The sequence below is a fragment of the Medicago sativa genome, chromosome 2, assembly GCF_051527215.1.
Source record: "Medicago sativa cultivar Bolivia chromosome 2, Bolivia_mono, whole genome shotgun sequence".
Lineage (NCBI taxonomy): Eukaryota > Viridiplantae > Streptophyta > Magnoliopsida > Fabales > Fabaceae > Medicago > Medicago sativa.
In genome coordinates, this window is record NC_140750.1 from 10,278,487 (window position 1) to 10,304,001 (window position 25,515).

Genomic DNA, 25,515 nt, shown 5'->3' on the forward strand with positions numbered 1-25,515 from the left:
CATCTCTTGGATATGTACAACAAGCCAACAACTCGATCGAAGTTGATTATTCATGCAAACCTATAATTATAAACAATTTATTCCACTTATGGTATGTTTGGTTAGACTGTGGAAATGCCAATCTCTGTCTTAACGAGTAGTTGATGTGGAAATAGCAAAAAATAGAAAACCTAGCTTTCACGTTGACGCGGTTTCATGTTGTAATTCTATAAATCGCAATGTTAAATCGCATCGTGGTTCTAAACCTATACTTATAGTAGTTCAGTTTGGTTAACAGAAACTGAATAAATGTATGATTTTAAGTGGTATTTTCCACTTCATCTATAAAGACACTCTTGCTAACACTAAAAAACACATCACTTTTGAGAATTATATTGTATATATAAAATCTGAAGGAATCCAATCCGCGAAATCTATACCTTCAATGTTGATAAGAGTATAGAAACTTTTATTCAATTATTAACATTCAATTTTTTTGACTATATTGTTAACATTCGATTAGAAAACACGAAACATTTGAATCTTCTTTGTCATATCTTCATCACCAAAAATAAAGTACAGCTGCAACTTATTCAACTATGGAAAGGGGCCAACAAGGAATAAAATAGCACTGACCCTTAAAGTTAACCACAAGTCAAATCATGACTCACTACTCTTTTTTTTTAAGGGAATGACTCACTACAAATATTTTGTTGATAACAACTATTTGAACATTCTATTTATGGGAAATTCTAACTTAGACATAGCCTCAAATTAATTTTATTTGGGTACACATCTACAAATGAACAAAATTAAAAGAGAATAGATTTAAATGATGTGACTAAATAATTTCTCTTTTAATTCTTTAAACTTGTGTGTCTGTGTTCAAATAATTTTGATTTGGATTTGTGTCCATTTAAGAATTGCTCTCTATTTAAACACACACATTTGAGAACAGGCAAAATAACGAATTAAATAATCTATATTTTTAAAATAATTAATTTATATGTATTATTGTGTCCGTCTAAATGATGTGTCCAAATACTTGTCGTCGTGTAAGACTTTCCGAGTATGGATTGATAGAATAAATGAAAATAAAATAAAAAATAGAATAAATGAAAATAAAATAAAAAATATAGTATGCACTACAAAAGCCAAATGGACACGTAAATTTCTCTTGTTTTACATTTTTAGCAACCAAATATTTTGAGTCAAAATAAACAAAGCAACCAAATACTTCTCTCTTTCTCTGCTACCTTGTTTACGTGCCTTTGACACATGAAGATTATTAACTTTGTCTTCTTTGCATGCCGTTTCAAGTTTTTGATCACTTTGTATATTGATCAAACCTCTCTTTCAAGTCTTTCTCATTCTATACTGCATATTTGAGCATAAAGTTTTTACCATTGAATCATCACAGAGAATGTTTTCAATGAGGTTTTGGATGCTAGCTTTTGTGTTGATCATATCAGAAATTTTTGGAGCTTCTTTGAATATAGTTGAAGGAAAGCCTCGTAGGATTCTTTTGGATACAGATGTTGATACTGATGATTTCTTTGCACTTCTATATCTTTTGAAGCTCAATAGATCAGAGTTTCTATTAGAGGTTAGCAAAACTAACCAAATTGAAAAAGTTTCCTTAATTCACTTTTTCTTTCTTCTTTTTGTGGTTTTCATTGTGAATCATTAATGCTTTGACTTCAAGTCTGTTACTCATTACAAGCAATCACAGTTAAAAAAACAATTGCGAAAAACGGAAATAAAGAAAAGTTGGATTAACGGACAGGCCAAATTGGAGGCTCGTGGTCCAAAAGTTCAAACCAATGGACTCAAACGCTCAAACACTTATAAACACCTTAGTTTTTCTTATTCATCTATGTGAGACTTCTTAATTTCGAACAAGAACGCACAAGATTAGATTACGAGTTTCTTTTATTAAAGCTTAGGATTTTCAAATTATAGCTTATGTTTAGATACTACGGTTCAATTTACAAGATTAGTCCAGTGCCACTTATCAAAAACTATGAGTCATACCAAATAAATTGCATTATTAATTTTTTATATGTTCCTTTTTGAGCAAATCTTACTGGTGGGGATTGAGTGATTGAAAACTGTTTCTATTGGCTTAATCAAGAAACCAACATAGTGAAAAAAAGGGTGTACTTTTTCCTTTTGTTAAATAAATTAAAGGATGTATTTTTAAAAGTTGACAATAGTATTCTATTTGTCTCCATGTGTTGTAAAAACCAGACAATTTGTATCTTCTGATGTTGACAATGAAATTTGGCTTGATTATGTTTTGCATTTTATTATTATTATTATTATTATTATTATTATTATTATTATTATTATTATTATTATTATTATTATTATTATTATTATTATTCAATGATTATATTTTGTGTTCCTTTTGAGCATGGTGTAGGGAGTGACTCTGAGTGCAAATGCTTGGACAAATGGTGGGCATGCAGTGAATCAAGTATATGACATACTTTACATGATGGGGAGAGATGACATTGATGTTGGAGTGGGAGGTGAAGGTGGAATACTCCAAAATGGTACCATACTTCCAAATGTTGGTGGCTATCTTCCAATTATAGAACAGGTATGTATTATGTGCAATGTATCTTTCTTCATTTTAATTAATTTTTTCAAGGATAAAACTTAGGTACAAATACAATGCTTTAGAGTTTAGACATCATTCCTACTATTATTCTCTACTAAAAAGGCGGTATAATTGTTGCCAACAGTGTGAAATAACGGTCTTTTTGTGAGAGGAACGGTAAGAACAATACTTTTATAAACCTGCATCTAAGTTTAGCCTTGTATTATAGTTTGGATTATGCAGAATGCAAAAATGTGTTTATAAGCAGTTATGTTTATGTTTATGTTCATGATTGATATGTTAAATAAATTTTGATTGAAATAGGGAATCACAACAGCAGGAGATTGTAGATACAGGCAGGCCATACCAGTTGGTTTTGGAGGTCGCTTGGATATCGATACTAACCTTGGCATCCGCAAAGCTTTCCTTCCACAGGTAAAAGCGGTTACTGGTACAAACTCAATTGTAATTGCATTGAGATTGCAGAGACATCGAAAACCTTGATGTTGCAAGTCGAATTGCAGTTGCAGACTTTTTTAAAAATCCTGCAATACCGAAAACTATTGAACGCTCGGGCATCATGGTTTAGGAATAAAATAAGACTTAATTATAATCACATTGCAGACAATTGAGTGAAATTATTCATTTTTTTGCATTTTAATTATTATTTTCTTGCTGATTGTAATCATATGGAATTAGGGAAAAAGGAAATATACTCCGCTACGACAACCAACTGCTCAGCAAGTTCTGATTGACAAAATATCTGCAGGTCCTATAACTCTGATTGTGATTGGAACACATACAAATTTAGCCATTTTCCTTATGAATAATCCACACCTAAAGAAAAATGTGGAACATATTTACATCATGGGTGGTGGTATAAGGTCAAAAACTTGTTGCACCAAAAGTGCTTCATCTTCTTGCATACCAAGCAAATGTGGTGACATTGGTAATGTGCTCACAAATTACAATGCTAACCCATATGCAGAGTACAACATATTTGGAGACCCTTTTGCAGCATACCAGGTGAGTCTATTGCATTCTTGGCTGTATGCAAAATTACCTGACTTAAAAATTTATTATAATAAAGATTGAGTTTCACCAATTCAACTATTTAATTAAAAGTTCTAATTGAGTAAATCGAATCCACAAAAAATTTCATAAAAGTTCAAAATTGTTTGATACTTTATCAAATAACTTTAAATGGACTTATACATAGTTTTTTTTTTTAAATAGAAGTAAATGTCTATTAAAAGCTTACATTGTAAGAAATGTTGAATTTATATAAAATTTGAGTGCATGATCATTATTAATATACTATGACGATAATAAACGGTTGGATCGATAAAATTCATTGTTTATAATGAATTATTAAATGTTTTGAAGCTTGCCTGCATGGATAAAATGTATCGATAAGTTTGATTATTGACCAAAAAGTAACATGTCATAGGTGATTCATTCTGGTATTCCTATTACCCTTGTTCCTCTTGATGCAACAAACACAATCCCCATCAGTGAAGAATTCTTTGATGAATTTGAAAAGAGTCAAGACACATATGAGGCACAATATTGTTTCAAGTCCTTGAAAATGGCTCGTGATACTTGGTTTGACAATCATTTTTATACGGTAATAAAATAATGTTTTATGATTTTCTCTTTATAAGAACATCTTATGTTTTCATGGATTAAAAGATTTAAAGGATGTGCACTATCAATTTTACACTAACATAGAAAGATGGAGTGCTCTTATTGGATGTCATTGTAAAACTAATTTACACAGACAATGCATATCCATTAAACTCAGACTAAAAGAGTTTATATTCATTCATTGTTGGGTTGGCAGAGTTATTTTATGTGGGACTCTTTCACAAGTGGTGTAGCAGTTTCAATCATGAGGAACTCTAATAGAAACAAAGGAGAAAATGAATTTGCTGAAATGGAGTATATAAACATAACTGTAGTTACATCAAACAAACCTTATGGTATATCTGATGGCTCTAATCCCTTATTTGATGGCCTTAAAGTTCCTAAATTCAATCTTAAGAAAGGTGGTGTGCATAGTGGTCATATTCAACAAGGATTAACAGATCCATTTTGCTTTGTTAAGAATGGCAAAGGGAGATGTCAGGTAGTTGCATTTCTTTCCAATTGGTATACATTGTCATTGTAAATTTTTTTCGCACATTCATGCAATCACGTCTCACTGTTATTCAACATTTAATATATGTTTCTAAAATATACTCACAAATATCTACCAGGTGAGATGTAATTGGATGCATGTGTAAAACTTTTTTACAATGACAATGCTTAGATTAAACTTTATGGTGAAATGTTTAAAGCTTAATAATTATGTATTGCAAAATGTTGTATAGGATGGTTATACAAAAGAGGTGAATGGTCCAGAGTCGGTGAAGGTACTTGTTGCTACAAAAGCAAAGCCTAACAAGGATATAAGGAGCTCACTTGATAGAGAATACTTCAAAAGCTTCTTAAATGTATGTCCATTTTTATAGTTTACACAAATTTCTTCGGCGTCTATCACTGAATTCTTTTTACATCTGAATGTGTTAATTTTGCTTTATGGTTATTCACAGGTTCTAAAGCAACCACAACAAGCCGGAAGGTTCAATTTCACAACACAGTTTCCTTACTATGAAGAAGTATCTCATAAGCCAGATTTTCGGAACAAAAAACTTGGGAAACCTGTTGTGTTTGACATGGACATGAGTGCAGGAGATTTTCTTGCTCTATTTTACCTCCTTAAAGTTCCTGTTGAAGTGATTGACCTCAAGGTATTCTGGTTTTTCATTGCTTATACATTTTTGAATTAGGCCTACTAGAACATGGAAAATGTGCTCAAATGAAAAAACTCATTATGTTCTTTTTGCTCAATCAAAGGAACTTTATACTTTTCCTTTTTTTGCTTCATACAATTTTATGAGGTGGCAAATTGTCCAAATCCAAGGTCAAAGCAAAACTTTTCAACTTTTAATTATTAGGTTTTCTCAATAATTATTATTTGCTACTTAAGCATCTCCAACCATAATCACATTGGAGATGCTATTACTATCCAAAATTCAAGGAGGATATTTTCGTACCGCAAAGTCACTTCGAAAGTAGACATCTGAAAGAAAAAAAACAAAGTTTTTGTGCCGTCTGGAAGTGTACTTCCAAACGTGAAAAGTTTTTCCCGTGGAAAATACGTACGGAATCACTGTGTGATTTTTTAGAAATGTAACATGGATAGAGAGTTGTGTCCAAAATTTATTATTAGTTATTTGTATATCATCTGAATAATTGACACATAGATTCACATAGCACTTTTGATGTTGGTTTAGGCAATCATTGTAAGTCCAACAGGGTGGGCAAATGCAGCAACAATAGATGTAATATATGATTTACTGCATATGATGGGTCGTGACGATATCAAAGTTGGCATTGGTGATTTTTTTGCAATGAACCAATCAAACCCAAGTTATTCATCTGTTGGAGACTGCAAGTATGTTAAAGCCATTCCTCACGGAAATGGTGGCTTTCTTGACTCTGACACTCTATTTGGACTTGCTCGTGATTTGCCTCGTAGCCCCAGAAGGTGCTTCCTAGTACACTTTAGTTTCATGCCTTAAAAGTTTCATCTACATTATGATATGATACATAGGACATTATTGAAACCATTATAGTTTTGTGGGGAATGAAAGCTGACATTATTACCAAAGAAATAATGGCAAATGTTATTTAAAAACAATGACAAAATGAACTAGGCTTAATTGATCGGCCAATCGCTTAATTTAATTGATTGTTGCAAGATGATCTCATAACTAAAAGACCTCTCAAACTGGTCTCATAAATTTTTTGCTCCCTTTTGTTAGTTTTTAACTCTAAATGTCTTTGGTTTTGGTTCTTAAAACCCTAGAAAAACCATAAAAAAAAACCTAGAAAAACAAAAAAAAACATAAATTTAACATCATCATCATCATCATCATGTCATCACTAAACCACTACCATTAACAACAACACCTAATGTCATCATACCCATAAATCTTCAAACAACAAAAAAACATAAGATTGAATTAAAATAAAACCTTTAAAATCTCACACTTCAAACAAAATCCAAACTCACACACATACAAATCCCCAAAATTTCAAAACCCAAAACATACCAAAATCACAACACCATTTCTGATATTAAGGGACCATTTGAGATGTTTTTTAGTTATGAGACCATTTTGCAACAATCAGTTAAGTTAAGGGACTGGCTAACCAATTAAGCCGATGAATTATGTAGTATCACCACGAGAATTATATTGGAATTTCAGGTTTTATGGTGACCATCTTGTTAGGTGGTCCATAGTAGACCGGACACTTAAAAATTATCGAAACTCTAATGATGAGCCAATACTCTTCGGAAATAGAAGCTCATGATCCTCGTCGTCCTTATAGCTGAGACTATGACGTCATCATTGTTGGTTTGATGAAAACAAGGAAAAACGAATTAGTTGAGTTTTGAGGTAGACATATTCATTTTTCCTAGTTTTAATCGACACCAATCAAGTCAGCGTATCAGTCGTGAACTTCAGCTTCGAGAAGACAATGTCTGTCATTGTTGGAGTTTCGAACGAGTTATAAGTATCATTCCACGGTGTACCACCGATTTGTAGAATTTTCTGGAATGTATACCACCCTAGTATGTATAAACACAAAATAATTTTTTGAGATATGATTCAGGTACACAGCAGAAAATTCTGTGAAGTTTGGAGCACCTAGAGACACTGATCACCCTGAACTCAGACAACCACAAGCTATGGAAATTTGGGAGTCTATATTGCAGACATTGAAACCAGGGTCTAATATTACAGTATTAACCAATGGACCATTGACTAATTTGGCAAAGGTTGTATCAGTTAAAAACATAAGCTCTCGAATTCAAGTAAGTGATCTTTACATTTGTTTTACAAATTTTGTCATAAAACATGAGCACCAACAACAATCAACTGAATAAAAATTATATGGTTATAACTTGTAGTGATGAGGCATAACAGTTTCAAAATGTTTCAGGAGGTTTATGTTGTGGGAGGACATATCAGCAGAAGTGGCAATGACAAAGGAAATGTCTTTTCTGTTCCTTCCAACAAGTATGCAGAATTCAATATATTTTTGGATCCTTTGGCAGCAAAGACAGTGTTGCAATCACAAGTTAACATCACACTCATTCCGCTCGGTATCCAGCGCAAAGCAAGTTCATTTTCAAGTACTTTAAATTGGCTCAGTAGGACAGAAAAAACACCAGAAGCAGTGTTTTCCAAGCGCCTTTTGTCAAGGCTACACCGTTTGAAGAAAATCCACCAAAGATATCACCATATGGTAGATAATTTTAATTAGAATTAGAATTTGTATTTGGTAGATAATCCATTTGGTTTTCGATATTATTTCTGTTTAATTGTTTATGTTTGATATTTTTATGTTACAGGACACATTCTTGGGGGAAATTCTAGGTGCTGTTGTCCTATCTAATGGTCATTCAAGTCTCTTGGATGCAAAATTTGAGTCCAAATCTGTGAAAGTCTTGGCAGATGGGGATGAATCTAGTGATGGAAAAATGGTGGTTGATAAGAAGCATGGAAAATTAGTAAGAATTTTAAGTCATGTTGATGCCAAGAATTATCATGAAATATATGCAAAGAGGCTAGGTGATCCATGCCAATCAGCTAAAGTAGGAAGCTTCAAAGGACAGAAGAGGAAATGGAGTCATCCACGTGATAGAAGTTAATTAAAGGCCATTTGTTCATGATTGTGAATGTTTTCTTATTTTACAAACTATAGCTTTTATTAACATGTGATTGATACTAGTTCAAAAAAATATATATATAATATAAAGTAAAGAGATTTAAAAAAAAAAAATCTTAAAAAGAATAGGATACAGCAATACTCAAGTAATTGAATGAACTCAGTTTAAAGTCAATTTGGCTGCCATTTATTTGCTACTGTTTAACTTCCAACATAATAATTGTGTATCTCAACCTAAAATGGGACATGTGTTTCAAAATCCAACAATTTAAACTAGAGGTTAAAAGGGATGTATAATTTAGAAAACCTGTTACTTCAAAGTGATTTAGATATTGATGTCTTGGAATGGTTAGTGAAAAAACACAGCAAGTGGAAGAACACAGAAATGGAGAGGCAGAGAGATAAAGGAGATGAAGGGAAGAGAGAAAATAAATGAGTAATGTGGAACAACTCATCTAACAGCGCAAATAACTCACCCATAGTGGGAGATTTGTTAGACTCGAACACACAAAATAAATTCAATTTACATGAAATAACTTTACCTGAAAGTTCTATATATAGTGGCAAGAATATGCTAAACAAACACTAGTAGCATCTATGAAAACTAACATGGACACCCGTGTCAAGCACATACAAAAAACTTGTCTAAAATTATCTACCACAAATACTATTGAATGAATGATTTTACTTTTACATTCATGCATTCTATATATTTTGAACTCACATAGTCTGAATGTTGAATTTAACACTATTTTTAAAAGAATAATAATGCCAAATATCACTCTGAAACCTGATGACGGTTCATCCTAGTTGGTCAAACGGGAATAGATTGACCATCTAGTTTGGTTATGGAAAGAGTTTGTGGAAAACTATTCAATCAAATATCCTTACTGTTCTTTTAACATACATATGAGGATCAACTTGTACATCAAAATATGTCACATGGCAGATTACGAGGTCATGTATTCATTCAATGGAATGACTAAATCAAATGCAAAATGTTATAAATGTAGTTCACGACAAAGTAACATGGACATATATATACTCTTTCAAAGTCAATGACAATGCAAACATATACTCTTTCAAAGCCATTTTTGCACCCGAGCCAAAAGTTTTGATAAGTTTCTCACGTAGCTCATGACATGAAGACGCAAAGGCTTGTCTTCCTTGGCCATAAATATCACTCCTACATGGAGGTTATTCTTGCACCGATCCAAACCCTCTCTGTATGGAATTTTGATTGACAATTACTTCCCTTTCAAGCTAGGTTTAGGGAAGTTGCTAGCAGGAACATCACAAACATTTTGAACGGCTTGAGCAAACAATTTCCTGTTAGGTGAAGGAGTAAGAGTTCTGATCAACCAACCTTAACTGTTACATGGTAACATGTTGCTATCGGGTCTCTCAACCATAGTTATATACAAATTATGCCAACCAATTAGAAGTTAGATGGATTAATTGTGATATATACTAACAATTCCGATTTTATTGAAAAAAATATAAGTCTGTGTCATCGTGGGCTTAGCTCAGTTGATAGGGACAATGCATAATATATCTAAGGTTCAGGCACGGACGGACCGAGAAATACCGTATAGTGAGGGCCATATGTATATATGTTTCTAACAATAAATATATTATATACATCATCTAGTCACTATTATAATTAAAAATCAACATTTTAAATTCATTCAATACATGATGTATGTGGTCTATATTATAGACCATATACATCATTTATTTAATAAATATAAAAAAAAAAATCATTTTTACTTATAATATTGACCGGAGGATGTATGGAATTTTTTTTTTACATATATTATTTGTATATTTAAAATGTTTTGATGGAATTATCATATATACTTTATTACATTTAAAATATTAAGTATGACTATGCTAGTAATTTCTTTCAAAAATAATAATAATATAATTATGCTAGCTAGTAAACAAATCTCATGAACATAGTATTGAGAAAGTAAAAAATGTAGTGAGGGCCATGGCATACAGACCCTTGAACGTGGGTTCGGGATTCAAACCCTGACCACCACAAAAAAAAAATATATAAGTTTGTGAATTAAAATAAGAATTTGATATGTGGATATATAATTTTTTTTAGGGGATGGTGATATATAATCGTAGAAGATGGTATTGTAATTTTCTCTATAATTTAATATTAGTTCCACATTTATAAAAAAAAGTTAGGGTTAAAAATGTTTTTGGTCCCTGTAAATATGTCAACTTTTACTTTTAGTCCCTCTAAAAAATTTCTTCGACCTTTGGTCCCTAAAAATTGTACATCTTCACTTTTGGTCCCTCCTTTAAAGTAAACTCATTTGTAGAATTTATATTTTTTTAATAAAATTTGACTGAAAAATATAGGGTTAAATATGTTTTTTGTCCCTATAAAATTGGGACCTTTTAAGTTTAGTCCTTACTTAATTTTAATAGTTCTTTTAGTCCCTAATTTTTTTCTGCACTCAATATTAGTCCCTCCTCAATTCAAATTTGTTTAATTTATGCTTAAACTCTTGAGTTTTTGAACAATTTTTTGAAGACGTGTTAAGAATATTACTAAAAGCTCCTATGTGAAAAATTGTCGTAAAATTTTATTTCTACATCCAGATTTTGTTAATTTTATCTTAAACATTTGCTGTTTTAAAAAATTCATATTTAATTCGTTTCATGTTAAAAAATTCTAAATTTTAGTAAATGAACCTTTCATAGTGTTCTAAACCTGTCTCAAAAAAATCGTTCACAAATTTAAGAGTTTGAGGATAATTAAACAAACTTTGTTGTAACAGGGACTAAAATCATAAGTAATTTTTTTTTTTGTAGGGACTAAAAAACCTATTAAAATTAAGTAAGGACTAAACTTGGAAGTTCCCAATTTTATAGGGACCAAAAACATATTTAACCCAAAAATATATAATATTATAAGAATCTCTCCCAAAAAAATTAGAATTTTTTATCAAAGCATGAATTAAATATGAATTTTTATATTTTTGGTGGTTAAAAGTTCATATTTAATTTACGTTTTGTTAAAAAATTATAATTTTTTTAGAGAGAGAGTTTTACAATATTCTACACATTTTTGCACAATTTAATTAAAAAATACAAAATTTGACTTAAAAATAGGGACCAAAAGTAGTGATTGAAAATTTTATAAGGACTAAAAGTTGAAGAAATTTTTTAGAGGGACTAAAACGAAAAGTTGGTATATTTATAGGGACAAAAAACATATTTAACCGAAAAGGTTATTACAAATAATCACATATTAAACATATTTTATGCAACAATATTTAAAGAAAAATTGGGGATTTTTCTGTTGATAAATAAAAGTGTATAAAAAATGCTTAGAAGAAATCAAACTATCTAGAAACTTTACAGTTGGAAAAAAAAAAGAGTATAAAAATGCTTAACAGAATAAAAATTATAAAATAGAAATAACTGATTTCTTGTCAAAAAAGAAATAATTGATTTGTTTAAGAATAAATTATTTAGAGACTTTTTTGTTGTATGGGTCAAATTGTAACTTTTTTAATTAATTTTTTTAAGGTAACTTTTTTATTAATGTTGGAAAACAAATCGTCTCCTTTTAATTATCATTAGAGATTAACTATATTCTCTAGCAATGATTTAGGTAGGGTGCGTTTGATTTGCTAAAAAATGAAGGACATGACAAAACAACTTCAGTTGTCCAGTGTTTGATTTGTAAAACTGTTTCAGGTACAGGACAAATTGGATGCAAGGGACAGGACAAAAACTCATATTTTTGTCCTTCACTAAACCACAACACAACTTTTTGTCCCACGTACAAGTTGTCTAAAAATCCAAAATAGCATTTCGTCCCCCAAAAATCATATAAAACAAAAAATTATTCAATGCCATAAAAATTTGTCCTGTGCTGTTCTGCCTTATGTTGTGCTGTTCTGTCTTGTACTGTTATGTCCAGTGCTTACTGTTTTGCAAACCAAACACACCCTAAGTAAGATGTCCTTTTTTCTTTCTTTCAAAAGATGTCCTTTTTTTCTTTTAATTGATCTTCATCCCATATAAAAGAAATTCGGTTTTTTTTTTTTTTTGACAAAAAAAGAAATTCGGTTAAATACATAAAATTGCTATAAGTACAGTCAGTTAATGAAATATATTTAGTTTCCTATTAAAGTCTTTCTCATTGTATACTGCATATTAATTGAACACAATAATTTTGAGTCAGTACTATTGAATCATCACAGAGAATGTTTTCAATGAGGTTTTGGATGCTAGCTTTTGTGTTGATCATATTAGGAACTTTTGGAGCTTTTTTGAATATAGTTGAAGGAAAGCCTCGTAGGATTCTTTTGGATACAGATGTTGATACCGATGATCTATTTGCTTTGCTATATCTTTTGAAGCTCAATAGATTAGAATTTCAATTAGAGGTTAGCAAAACAAACCAAATTGAACATTAATAACACAAGTAGCCTTAATTCACATTTTTTTCCGTGTTTTTTAAACGCGGTTTTAACGGGAAAGCCCCTGATAATCCAGAGTTTGGTCATTAATGTTTTTTTTTCTTTTTTCTTTTTTCTTTTCTTTTTTATTATGTTTTTGATTGTGAACTATCAATGCTTTTTTCTTTTTAATTTGTTATTGGTGTGTAAGTACCCACCAACTTTGTCGATCAGTTCTCTCAGTTAGGGAACCTTACTAGTCACGTATAGTAGAGTCTTCCCTTCCAACCATATTTTTTTCCTTTTACAAGACTTGAACCCCAAACATTGTTTAAGGGATCTGAGTCCAATTCACCAATATCAGTATAATGTTAGGTAATCATTGATGTTTTGACCGTGAGTATGAGTGTTCATATCCAAACTGATCGAAAATAAAAACGTAAATCGGTTAAAAAACAAAAGTCACACAAAAGTGGATATCATTTAAATGTCATTTGGATGTTCAAATATACTACGACTCAATTTACAAAATTACCCCTAGCCACTTATCAATAAACTATGAGTCATAACAAACAATATACAATAAATTATTATATCTACTTTTTAAAGCAAATCTAACTGGTGGGGATTGAGTGATTCAATTTTGTTTCTACTAGAAACCAACATAGTGAATAAAAAGGGTGTACTTTTTTCCTTTTGTTAAATAAAGGGTATGTTTTTAAAAGTTGTCAATAGTATACTATTTGTCTCAAAAATCAAAATGTGTTGTAAAAACCAGACAGTTTGTATCTTCTGATGTTGACAATGAAATTTGGCTTGATTATGTTTTGCATTTTATTATTATTATTATTATTATTATTATTATTATTATTATTATTATTATTATTATTATTATTATTATTATTATTATTATTATTATATTTTGTGTTGCTTTTGAGCATGGTGTAGGGAGTGACTCTGAGTGCAAATGCTTGGACAAATGGTGGGCATGCAGTGAATCAAGTATATGACATACTTTACATGATGGGGAGAGATGACATTGCTGTTGGAGTGGGAGGTGAAGGTGGAATACTCCAAAATGGTACCATACTTCCAAATGTTGGTGGTTATCTTCCAATTATAGAACAGGTATATTAATCCTTGATTAATAAGCAATAAGAGGGAGCCACATCACAAGTCAATGTATTCCTAATTTTCAAGGATTATATTTTGTGTTGTTTTTGAGCATGCCGTATATATATATTATGTGCAATGTATCTTTCTTATTTTTAGATAATTTTTGTAAGGACAAAACTTAGGTACAATTGTTAGTGTAGCACATGTTTTCTTGCATTAGAAGCAAATTAGAGAATATGATTTGTTGCAACTGAATTTCATTAGTGAATGAATTATGGTGTAATTCATTCACTAACTAACTGTTTGTTAGCTAAGGAACAAACTTAGATAGAAAAATAATTTGTATTTCTTAATGATATGTACAGACCACAGCATACACATATATGTAACATTGTTTACAAGACACATTCTTTGAATCATGCAAGACATATTCCTTGAATCATGCTAGTCATGATGACATGTTTGTCTTATATGAATAACCTATTATGCTAGGCTACAATTGAGAGATAAATGATATTAATATATATGATATGCTATAAAGAATACATGGCTGATATCAGGGAATCATGTCTCTAACTCCCCCCTTCAAACTGGTGGTGAGTGAATCACACCAAGTTTGTCTCTCAGTTGACTGAAACGTGTGTGACTTAATGGCTTGGTGAGACAATCTGCAATTTGATCAGTTGTAGGAACATAAGCCACAACAACCTCATTTTGTAGTACTTGGTCTCTGATGTAATGAACATCAATTTCAATATGCTTAGATCGAGCATGCAATACTGGATTAGAAGCTAGTGCCTTGGCACTCAAGTTATCACACCATAGTATGGGCTTCCTTGGCAATGGGAGTTTCAGTTCACTAAGTAGTGAACGAATCCATGCTATCTCAGCAGCTAGGTCAGCTAGTGCTCTGTACTCTGACTCTGTACTTGATCTTGATACTACCTTTTGTTTTCTTGAGGACCAAGAGATGAGTGTTTCACCAAGGAACACACATTGACCAGCCATGGATTTCCTGTCATCAATACTAGTGGCCCAATCTGCATCAGAAAAACCTGTTATATCCAAGTCAGTGGATGGCTTGATGTGCAGGCAATAATTGATGGTGCCTTGGAGATATCTCAAGATTCTTTTTATACCTTGCCAATGGTCAGTGGTAGGTGAACTCATGTATTGACTGAGTTTATTAACAGGAAAGGCTATGTCAGGTCTTGTGTGAGTTAAATATTGCAGCCCTCCTATCGCTTGTCTGAACACAGTTGGATCTTTCAATTTCTCTCCTTCAACTGTGAAGTGTCTTCCTGTTATCATCGGTGTTGGACATGGTGAGGCATTTTCCATCTTGAATTTCTTCAGCAAGTCACCGATGTATTTGGATTGTTTAAGGTACATTCCACTTGCATCTCTTTGTACTTCTATGCCCAGAAAGTAGTGTAAACGACCCAAATCTTTGAGAGAGAAGACATCATTAAGTTGTTTGATGAAAGCTTGAAGGAAGTTGTTGTTGCTGCTTGTGACTATTATGTCATCCACATATATAAGGAGAAATGTGATATGATTTTTACCTTTTAGAAGAAAAAGGGAAGGGTCACTTTTTGTGTTTTGAAAACCCCAATTTAACAATGCAGTTTTGAGACTATCAAACCAAGCTCTTGGTGCCTGCTTCAGTCCATAAATTGCTTTAGATAATTTGCATATGTGATTAGGCTTGGTAGGATCAACAAATCCTTCTGGTTGATGCATGAATACAATTTCTTTGAGGTATCCATTTAGGAACGCGTTGTTGATGTCTAGTTGCCTGACTTCCCAATTGAGGTGTACTGCAATCGAAAGGATAATCCTGACTGTGCTAGCTTTGACTACAGGACTAAATGTTTCTTCATAGTCGATTTCAGCTGTTTGTTGAAACCCCTTTGCAACTAGTCTAGCTTTCCTCCTTTCTATGGAACCATCTGACTTGTATTTGGTCTTGAAGACCCATTTTGAGTCAACTATGTTTTCTTGATCTTCGTAAGGGACTAGTATCGACGTCTTGTTGGACATGAGAGCTTGAAACTCCTTTTGCATTGCTTCTTTCCATAAGGTTCTTGTGAGAGCTTCCTTGACGTTTGTAGGTTCCATTGTGTCTTTTTAAGTCTCAGTGAGTCCAATGTAAGGTAGCTTTGGCTTGTGAATGCCTGACTTACTCCTTGTGTGTATTTCATTACTTGTATTTGTGTCCAAGCGTGATTCACCCACATTTTGCTGCTGAACTATGTCTGGTGTCTCTTCAGGAGTGGTGTCACCTTCTGATGAACCATTGTCAGTTTGTTCTGTGTCACTAGTAACACCTTGAGAGTCTTCTTGGTTTGTCTCAGCTTGATTTTCTTCTTCAATGATTGGTATGCTAGCATCATTGATAGAATTACCTGCACTGCACAAAGGAAAAGAAGTAGATGGATTGTTAATTGTTGTTTTTAGAGGACTTCTTGTATTGAGAAACCCCTCATGGAATGGAAAAAGGTCTTCATTAAAGATGACATGTCTTGATATGAAAGTCCTTCCATGAGAGTTGAGACATTTGTACCCTTTGTGAGAGTTACTATATCCCAAGAACACACACCTGGTTGTGTGGAATTGTAGCTTGTGTTGGTTATAAGGTTTGAGGCAAGGGTAACACGCACAACCAAATGGTTTTAGCAACTTATAGTCAGGTTCTTTATGAAACAAGAGTGAATAGGGACTCTCATTTTGAGTAACTTGGGATGGCAATCTGTTAATGAGGTATACTGCGGTAGAGAAAGCTTCCCACCAATAATGTAAGGGCATTTGAGCTTGTGCTAGTAAGGTTAAGCCAAATTCAGCTATATGTCTGTGTTTTCTCTCGGCTCTTCCATTTTGTTGAGAGGTATATGGACATGACATTCTAAATTGTATACCAGCATCTATTGCAAGTTTTTGCACAGGTTTGTATTCACCACCACCATCACATTGAATTACTTTGATTCTTTTATTGAACTGGTTTTCAGTTAGGTTTTTAAATTGAGTAAAAGCTTGTACAGTTTCAGACTTTTGTTTCAAGGGATAAATCCAGGTAAACCTACTGAAATCATCGATAAAGTGCACATAATATTTAAAACCAGAGGATGACATTATTGGTGCAGGACCCCATACATCAGTGTGGACCAAGTCAAGTGGTTCCTGGGCATGAGAAGAAGAAGACTTAAAAGGTAAAAGGTGCATTTTGCCATATTGACATGCCTCGCAAAAACTAAAATTATCACTAGGTGGTACTTTGACATTACAGCTTTTCAAGACTTTGTCTAAAACCTTGTTATTAGGATGACCAAGTTTCCTATGCCAGCTTTCCTTGACCGATACAAAGGCACGTGGGTTTCCTTTGGTTCCTGAAAGCTGGTATAATCCATCTTTAAGTAGCCCTTTTAGTATTACCTTCCCTGTCAACTTTTCCTTCACAAAGCAACAATTTTTATCAAACTCAACAAATACGTTGTAGTCAGCAGCCAATTTTGAAACACTCAACAGATTTTTGGTAATGTTAGGTACATATAAGACATCATCTAAATTGAGTGACTTAAGTTTTGAAGAACCTGTGGCCACAATTTCTAATTTGTCACCATTACCAACAACTAGAGAATTCTTACCATGGTGCTCAGTCAAGTCTTGGAACTTGTTAGTTTGATGTGTTACATGATTGCTTGCACCGCTATCAAAGTACCAGTCATAATCTTCGACTGAGTTCTGAGAGGCTATGAAGGCATTGTGAGATCCTTGCTTGTCAGTGTCAGCTGAATAATTGGATCTTGAGTAGTTTTTGTCGAACTTGTGAAAGCAATTTATTGCAGTGTGATTAGTCTTGCCACAGACTTGGCATGGTGCTTTGGATGACCTGCCTCTTCCTCTGCCTCCTCTCCAACCTCTGAAGTTGGAACCTCTCCAATTGTTGTTGGAATTGAACTTGTTGTCTCGGTGATCAGATTTGTTTGCAACATTTGCTGTTACATTCAAATTCAGATTGGTGAGGTTATTCAGTTGCTCAATTCTACTTTCAAAAGTTAGTAATTGAGCTTGTAAATCCACCCAGCTGAGTGTGGTATGATCGGACAATTTGACAACTATTGGATTATATTCAGAATCCAAACCATTCAGAGTTTGAATGATCAGATCAGAATTTGAAATCGGATTGCCGGCAAGTTTGAGTTTGTCAGCAAGGTTCTTCATTTTGATTAGATAGTCTTCCATTTTCATTTCCCCTTTTCTGATGCTGTGAAATTCAGACTTGAGATAAATGATTTGAGACCTTGTGTGTGCTCCAGCCAGACTTTGAGCCTCATCCCAAAGCAGTTTGGAGGTCTCACAATGCAGCAGCTGAGTTGCCATTTCAGTAGCCATCGAATTGAGCATCCACCCAAGAAGGCGTTGATCATTGGCTTGCCATTCTTCAAAGGCAGGGTTGCTGCTCTTGCTTGAGTCCGAAGAGGTAATGAATTCTTCAGGACACTTTTTCGTTCCCAACATATATCCATCGAGCTTACATCCTCTGACCACTGGTAGAACTAGAGATTTCCATAGGGGATAATTGTTTCTGTCCAGCTTGACAGATACGGATGATGGTAGGTCATTTTTGTTGTTGGAGTTGGCAGCTGAAGCCATGTTTTTTTTTTTTTTTATATGGATCGAGAGCTTTTCAGCTTGGATGCTCTGATGCCAAGATAGAAAAATAATTTGTATTTCTTAATGATATGTACAGACCACAGCATACACATATATGTAACATTGTTTACAAGACACATTCCTTGAATCATGCAAGACATATTCCTTGAATCATGCTAGTCATGATGACATGTTTGTCTTATATGAATAACCTATTATGCTAGACTACAATTGAGAGATAAATGATATTAATATATATGATATGCTATAAAGAATACATGGCTGATATCAGGGAATCATGTCTCTAACTAACTTAACTATAACTAACTAACTGTTTTTCTAATCTATGCTTATCACTAACTAACTTTTTATTCTCATTATGGAGTCGCAATTTATTCACTAACTAACTGTTCATGATTGATATGTTAAATAACATTTGATTCAATCAGGGAATGACAACAGCAGGAGATTGCAGATATAGGCAGGCCATACCTGTTGGTTTTGGAGGTCGCTTGGATATCGATACTAACTATGGCATCCGTAAAGCTTTCCTACCACAGGTATAATATGGTTGATTGTCTCGCGATTCTTTATATTGCAGAGAGTTGCAGTTAAATGAGGCTGATACAAACTCAATTGCATGAATTTTATTCATTTGTTTATTTTAATAACTAGTACTGATCCTTTTTTTTTTTTCTGATTTTAATCATGGAATTAGGGAAAAAGGAAATATACTCCGCTACGACAACCAACTGCTCAGCAAGTTTTGATTGACAAAATATCTGCAGGTCCTATAACTCTGATTGTGATCGGAACACATACAAATTTAGCCATTTTCCTTATGAATAATCCACACCTAAAGAAAAATGTAGAACATATTTACATCATGGGTGGTGGTATAAGGACAAAAACTTGTTGCACTAAAAGTGCTTCATCTTCTTGCATGCCAAGCAAATGTGGTGACACTGGTAATGTGCTCACAAATTACAATGCTAACCCATATGCAGAGTACAACATATTTGGAGACCCTTTTGCAGCATATCAGGTTAGTCTATTGTATTCTTGCCTAGAATTACTCGGCTTAATTGTTTATTATAAACATTAAATTTCAACGATTCAACCTTTAAATCAAAATTTTTGATTGAGAAGATAAACTCCACAAATGAATATATTTTTATACTTATTCTAATTATAGGTGATTCATTCTGGTATTCCGGTTACCCTTGTTCCTCTTGATGCAACAAACACAATCCCCACCATTGAAGAATTCTTTGATGAATTTGAAAAGAGTCAAGACACATATGAGGCACAATACTGTTTCAAGTCCTTGAAAATGGTTCGTGATACTTGGTTTGACAATCAATTTTATACGGTAATAAAACTTATGTGCATATGATGATCTCTTTGCAACATCATAGTGTTTTTTATGTTTTTTATTTTATTGAAAATGACTCATTGTTGGATTGGCAGAGTTATTTTATGTGGGACTCTTTCACAAGTGGTGTAGCAGCTTCAATTATGAACTCTAATAGAAACAAAGGGGAAAATGAATTTGCTGAAATGGAGTATATGAACATAACTGTAATTACTTCAAATAAACCATATGGTATACATGATGGTTCCAATCCCTTATTTGATGGCCTCAAAGTTCCTAAATTCAATCTTAAGAAAGGTGGTGTGCATAGTGGTCATATTCAACAAGGACTAACAGATCCATTTTGCTTTGTCAATAATGGCAAGGGGAGATGTCAGGTACTTGATTTCACTTCCCTTGCAACCTTAATCTTATTCAAATTTCAATCGTTTCCCGTATTTATCTCACATTGTTATATAAGTTTCTAAAATATCTTTATAAATATCTACCTGGTGAGATATGGTTGAATGCATGTGTAAAACTTTTTTACACTAATATTGAAAAGTATTTTATAGGATGGTTATACAAAAGAGGTGAATGGTCAAGACTCGGTGAAGATACTTGTTGCCACAAAAGCAAAGCCTAACAAGGATAAAAGGAGCTCACTTGGCAGCGAATACTTCAAAAGTTTTTTTAATGTATGCTAACTTGGCAATGAATTCTTTGTACCCTGGTTGTTGTTGGGGTCTTAAAAAGGATATGAACATGTTCATCTGAATCTGTTGATTCTGATTTATGGTTATTCACAGGTTCTAAAGCAACCACAACAATCTGGGAGGTTCAATTTCACAACACAGTTTCCTTACTTTAAAGAAGTAACTCATAAGCCAGATTTTCGGAACAAAAAACTTGGGAAAACTGTTGTGTTTGACATGGACATGAGTGCAGGAGATTTTCTTGCTCTATTTTACCTCCTTAAAGTTCCTGTTGAAGTCATCAACCTTGAGGTATTCTGATTTTTCACATATGTTTATACTTATTTGAATTAGTCATACAACAACGTGGAAATTGTGCCAGCATGAAAAAACTCATTATGATTTTTTTGCTCAATCAAAGGAACTTTATGCTTTTCCTTTTTTTTGGTTCATAAAATTTTATGAATTGGCAAAATTGTCCAAAGCCAAGGTCAAAGCAAAACTTTTCAACTTTTAACTTAGGAGGTTATGTCACTTGTTATCTGTTACTTAAGAGCATCTCCAACCATGAGCTCTGTGCTTATCAGTTTTAAAAACTTAAACAATTTTTCATTCCAACAATGTAACCCTTGAAATGTGTCCAACCTTACCCGACTTTGAACTCAATCTTCTTCATAATGTATATTTGAATTGACAGTGAGATCGACAAATCATGGCGGCGCCATGATTTTATAAAGCTAAAGTGTGCTTGTTACTTGTACAAAAAACAACTACAAGTATCAAGTCTAATGGTGAAATCAAGTACAAACAAATCACCTTTAAGAATCCAATACTACAACAATCTCAATGGAAACACTGTTAATATCCAAAATTTAGGGAGGAACTTCTTTAACTCCCAAATTCACTTCAAAAGTAGACATCTCAAAAATCAGAATTTTTGTGCCGTCCGGATGTGTAATTCCAAATGAAAGGAGTTTTTCCGTGGAAGTACATTTACGGAATCATGCGTGATTTTGAGAAATGTAATGTGGATAAAGTTGCGTCCAAAATTTATCATTATTTATTTGGATCATCTGAATAATTGACACATAGACTCACATAGCACTTTTGATGTTGGTTTAGGCAATCATTGTAAGTCCAACTGGGTGGGCAAATGCAGCAACAATAGATGTAATCTATGATTTACTGCACATGATGGGTCGTGACGATATCAAAGTTGGTATTGGTGATTTTTTTGCAATGAACCAATCAAACCCAAGTTACTCATCTGTTGGAGACTGCAAGTATGTTAAAGCCATTCCTCACGGAAATGGTGGCTTTCTTGACTCTGACACTCTCTTTGGACTTGCTCGTGATTTGCCTCGTAGCCCTAGAAGGTTGGTGCTTTCTACTAGTTACTTTAGTTTCATGCCTTAAAAGTCTCATCAACATTATGATACATAGGATATTATTGAAACCATTACGGTTTTGTGGGGAATGAAAGCTGATATTACTACCAAAAAATAATGGTATATTAGTTAAAAACAATGACAAAATGTATACAATATCACCACGAGAATATTATTGGAAATTTAGGCGGGTTTTATGGTGACCATCTTGATAGGTGGTCCAAAGTAGACCAGTACTTATAAATCATTGAAACTTTAACAACGAATGACGAGACTCTTTGGAAGTAAAAGCTCACAATCATCCTTGTCCTTACAGCTGAGTCAATGACCAGATCATTGTCGATTTGATGAAAAACGAATGAGTTATGTTTAGAAGCACACATACTCATTTTCCTTACTTTTGTCGAACCAACAACAATCAAGTCAGTGTATCAGCTGTGAGGATGAGGAATGCCGTGAACTTCAACTTTAAGAAGACAATGTCTGTCATTGTTGAAGTTTCGAACGATTTTCAAGAATCAGCCCATGTTGTACCACTTACCGTAGAATTTTCTGAAATTGTAATCCACTCTAGTATGTATTGTGCAGACAATAACTTTTTGACATATGATTCAGGTACACAGCAGAAAACTCTGTGAAGTTTGGAGCTCTTAGAGATACTGATCACCCGGAACTCAGACAACCACGAGCTATGGAAATTTGGGAGTCTATATTGCAAACATTGAAACCAGGGTCTAAGATTACAATATTAACCAATGGACCATTGACTAATTTGGCAAAGATTGTATCAGTTAAAAAAATAAGCTCCCGAATTCAAGTTGGTGATCTTTACATTTGTTTTACAAACTTATAGTCAAAAAATGACCACTAACAATCAACTGAATAGAAAATCTATGGTTATAACTTGTAGTGATGAGGCATAACAGTTCCAAAATGTTTTCAGGAGGTTTATGTTGTGGGAGGACATATCAGCAGGACTGCCATTGACAAAGGAAACGTCTTTTCTGTCCCTTACAACAAGTATGCAGAATTCAATATGCTCTTGGATCCTTTGGCAGCAAAGACAGTGTTTCAATCACAAGTTAACATTACACTCATTCCACTCGGTATCCAGCGCAAAGCAAGTTCATTTTCAAGTACTTTAAACTGGCTCAGTCGGACAGAAAAAACACCAGAAGCAGTGTTTTCCAAGCGTCTTTTGTCAAGGCTACGCCGTTTGAAGAAAATCCACCACAGATATCACCATATGGTATATATTCATATTTATTTATTAGAAACAAAATGATTTTAATTAGAATTTGTATTTGGTAGATAGTCCATTTGGTTTTCCATATTGTTTCTGTTGTTTAATTGTTTGTGTATGATATTTATATGTTACAGGACACATTCTTGGGGGAAATTCTAGGTGCTGTTGTCCTAGCTAATGGTCATTCAAGTCTTCTAGATGCAAAATTTGAGTCCAAATTTGTGAAAGTCCTAGCAGAAGGGTTTGAATCTACTGATGGAAAAATGGTGGTGGATGAGAAATATGGAAAATTAGTGAGAATTTTAAGACATGTTGATGCCAAGACTTATCATGAGATATATGCAAAGAGGCTAGGTGATCCGAACCAATCAGCTAAAGTAGGAAGCTTCAAAGAACAGAAGAGGAAATGGAGTCATCCACGTGATAGAAGTTAGTTGAAGGCCACTTGTTCATGATTGTGAAATTTTTCTAGTATTACAAACTATAGCTTTTATCATGAACTGGTAGAAGTTCAAAAAATACATATAATATAGGGAAAATAGTTTAAAATAATAATCTTAAGAGAAACATAGACCACAGCAAAATGCAAATAATTGATTGACCTCAGTTTGAAGTCCATTTGGCTGTCATCTCTTTGATAACGTTTAATTTCTAACGTAATTATTGTATATCTCAATCAAAAATGGGATATGTGTTTCACAACACAACTTATATAAGACACACCAAGGCGCAGCGCGCCGAAGAAAGAGCAAATTTTTTTAACATCTGTAATTAGATTTCAATTTTCTACAGTCATGCAATTGTGCATCTTACAACAATCTCAATTGTTAGATGAAAATCATATATAACTTTTTTTTTTTTTTGAATCAGCATATATATATATTGGAGGTCACGCACAAGAAGTGCCAAGTGACAAGCTGTTACAACCAAAAAACACACCACTGCCTACTGATAACACACAGCAGCCGCAGGTGATGGCAAGGGAAAAAACCAGCAACAAAATAAGGCAAAAACACAACCAAAAACAGAGAAAAACAGCTATACACAGCCCCCCAAAGCACCGAAACAGCAGAACCAAAAACCTGCTACATGCCAGCTAAAAACCGCAAGAAACAGACCCCAAGCAGATTCAAAAAACAGCTGCATTCATCTTCTATTTAGGCACTCTCTAGGATTCCAAGTCCACTCATAGAAGAGGAAGGAAGCTATCCTTAGTCTACTCAACGCCCAAAACCAAGACACCACTTTAATATCTTCCACTAACTCGTCGACCTCCTTCCTTGCTCATTGAAAATCCTCTCGTTCCTTTCTTTCCAAATCGTCCAAATTGTCGCATGCCAAATCATCCACGCCCCTTTCTTAATACGCTTGGAGGTGACCTCGCTATTCCAACATTCAAAATGCACAAAAAGATTAGGGGGAGTAATAAAATTGAGCTCAAGCCAATTCAAGACACCACGCCAAATACGTGCGGTTACTTCACAATGTAGAAATAGATGAGTAGGCGTCTCCACCATCCTATCACACAACACACATAGTAGGGACGAATCCGGATGTAAAATGTTACGAATAGCTAGATTAGATCTAGTGGGAATTCGGTCAAGAAGCAAAGACCACGAGAACGCCACCACTTTCGATGGAGCCGGACTCTTCCAAATCAAAGAAAAAACCCCCTCCTCAAGCGGACCCAAATCATCATCCAAAAGGGAAATCGATTCCAACACTTTATAGGATGACTTTACCGAAAAACTTCCACCTTCCTCCGCCATCCACTCCCACCTATCCTCTCCGGTCCCCACGTTAACACCCTCCAAGAGACCTTTCAAATTTTCAATAAGATTAGCCTCCCAAATGAACGGATGTCTCCTCCACATAAAATTCCACACCCTCACACCTCCGTGTAGTACCATCAAATCCCCCACCTTTGCCTCCTTTTGAGTAGATAAAGAAAAAAGCCTCGGAAAACTCATATGCAAAGCCTCGGAAAATCATATATAACTTATATTTCAATATATACATACTTTAAAGCTAAATTAGTTAAGTCATCTGAATTTCATCCAATGGTCAAAATCACTCCACTACATGTCTACAAATTTTCCCTACAGCAAGGAACCCAAGTCTAAGTGTGTGTACATATCAACAAGCACTATTTAATTGCCATGTTTTAACTTAATTGCCATGTTTTAACTTAACTGTATCAACAGAAAACTACAAATCATTCACAGCATGATGTTGGTGAGTTGACACCAGTACCACTGTGGGGTT

The 25,515-nt window shown here is 33.6% G+C and overlaps 3 protein-coding genes and 1 non-coding gene across 4 annotated transcripts; 3 read left to right on the forward strand and 1 right to left on the reverse strand.

The window, feature by feature from the left end:
* Positions 1-1,158: 1,158 nt before the first annotated feature.
* On the forward strand, positions 1,159-8,482 carry LOC146944399 (nucleoside hydrolase 3-like). The gene is made up of 12 exons (XM_085742780.1): positions 1,159-1,585; positions 2,405-2,584; positions 2,909-3,019; positions 3,284-3,610; positions 4,035-4,211; positions 4,428-4,712; positions 4,957-5,079; positions 5,179-5,376; positions 5,923-6,176; positions 7,310-7,511; positions 7,640-7,945; positions 8,052-8,482. The coding sequence occupies exons 1-12, from the start codon at positions 1,403-1,405 to the stop codon at positions 8,349-8,351; spliced, it is 2,646 nt and encodes an 881-aa protein (XP_085598906.1). The 5' UTR covers positions 1,159-1,402; the 3' UTR covers positions 8,352-8,482.
* Positions 8,483-12,612: 4,130 nt separating this feature from the next.
* On the forward strand, positions 12,613-14,424 carry NSH5 (Inosine-uridine preferring nucleoside hydrolase family protein). Its single transcript, XM_085747947.1, has 3 exons — positions 12,613-12,786; positions 13,747-13,926; positions 14,407-14,424. The coding sequence occupies exons 1-3, from the start codon at positions 12,613-12,615 to the stop codon at positions 14,422-14,424; spliced, it is 372 nt and encodes a 123-aa protein (XP_085604073.1).
* Positions 14,425-17,960: 3,536 nt separating this feature from the next.
* Positions 17,961-18,094, reverse strand: LOC146944401 (small nucleolar RNA Z247). Its single transcript, XR_015029562.1, has one exon. It is a non-coding gene; the product is annotated as a small nucleolar RNA Z247 (small nucleolar RNA).
* Positions 18,095-18,807: 713 nt separating this feature from the next.
* On the forward strand, positions 18,808-23,868 carry LOC146944402 (nucleoside hydrolase 3-like). Its single transcript, XM_085742782.1, has 10 exons — positions 18,808-19,127; positions 19,286-19,612; positions 19,763-19,939; positions 20,038-20,319; positions 20,497-20,619; positions 20,731-20,928; positions 21,739-21,992; positions 22,620-22,821; positions 22,948-23,253; positions 23,385-23,868. Exons 1-10 carry the CDS (start codon positions 19,020-19,022, stop codon positions 23,682-23,684), a joined length of 2,277 nt encoding a protein of 758 aa, XP_085598908.1. The 5' UTR covers positions 18,808-19,019; the 3' UTR covers positions 23,685-23,868.
* Positions 23,869-25,515: the final 1,647 nt, after the last annotated feature.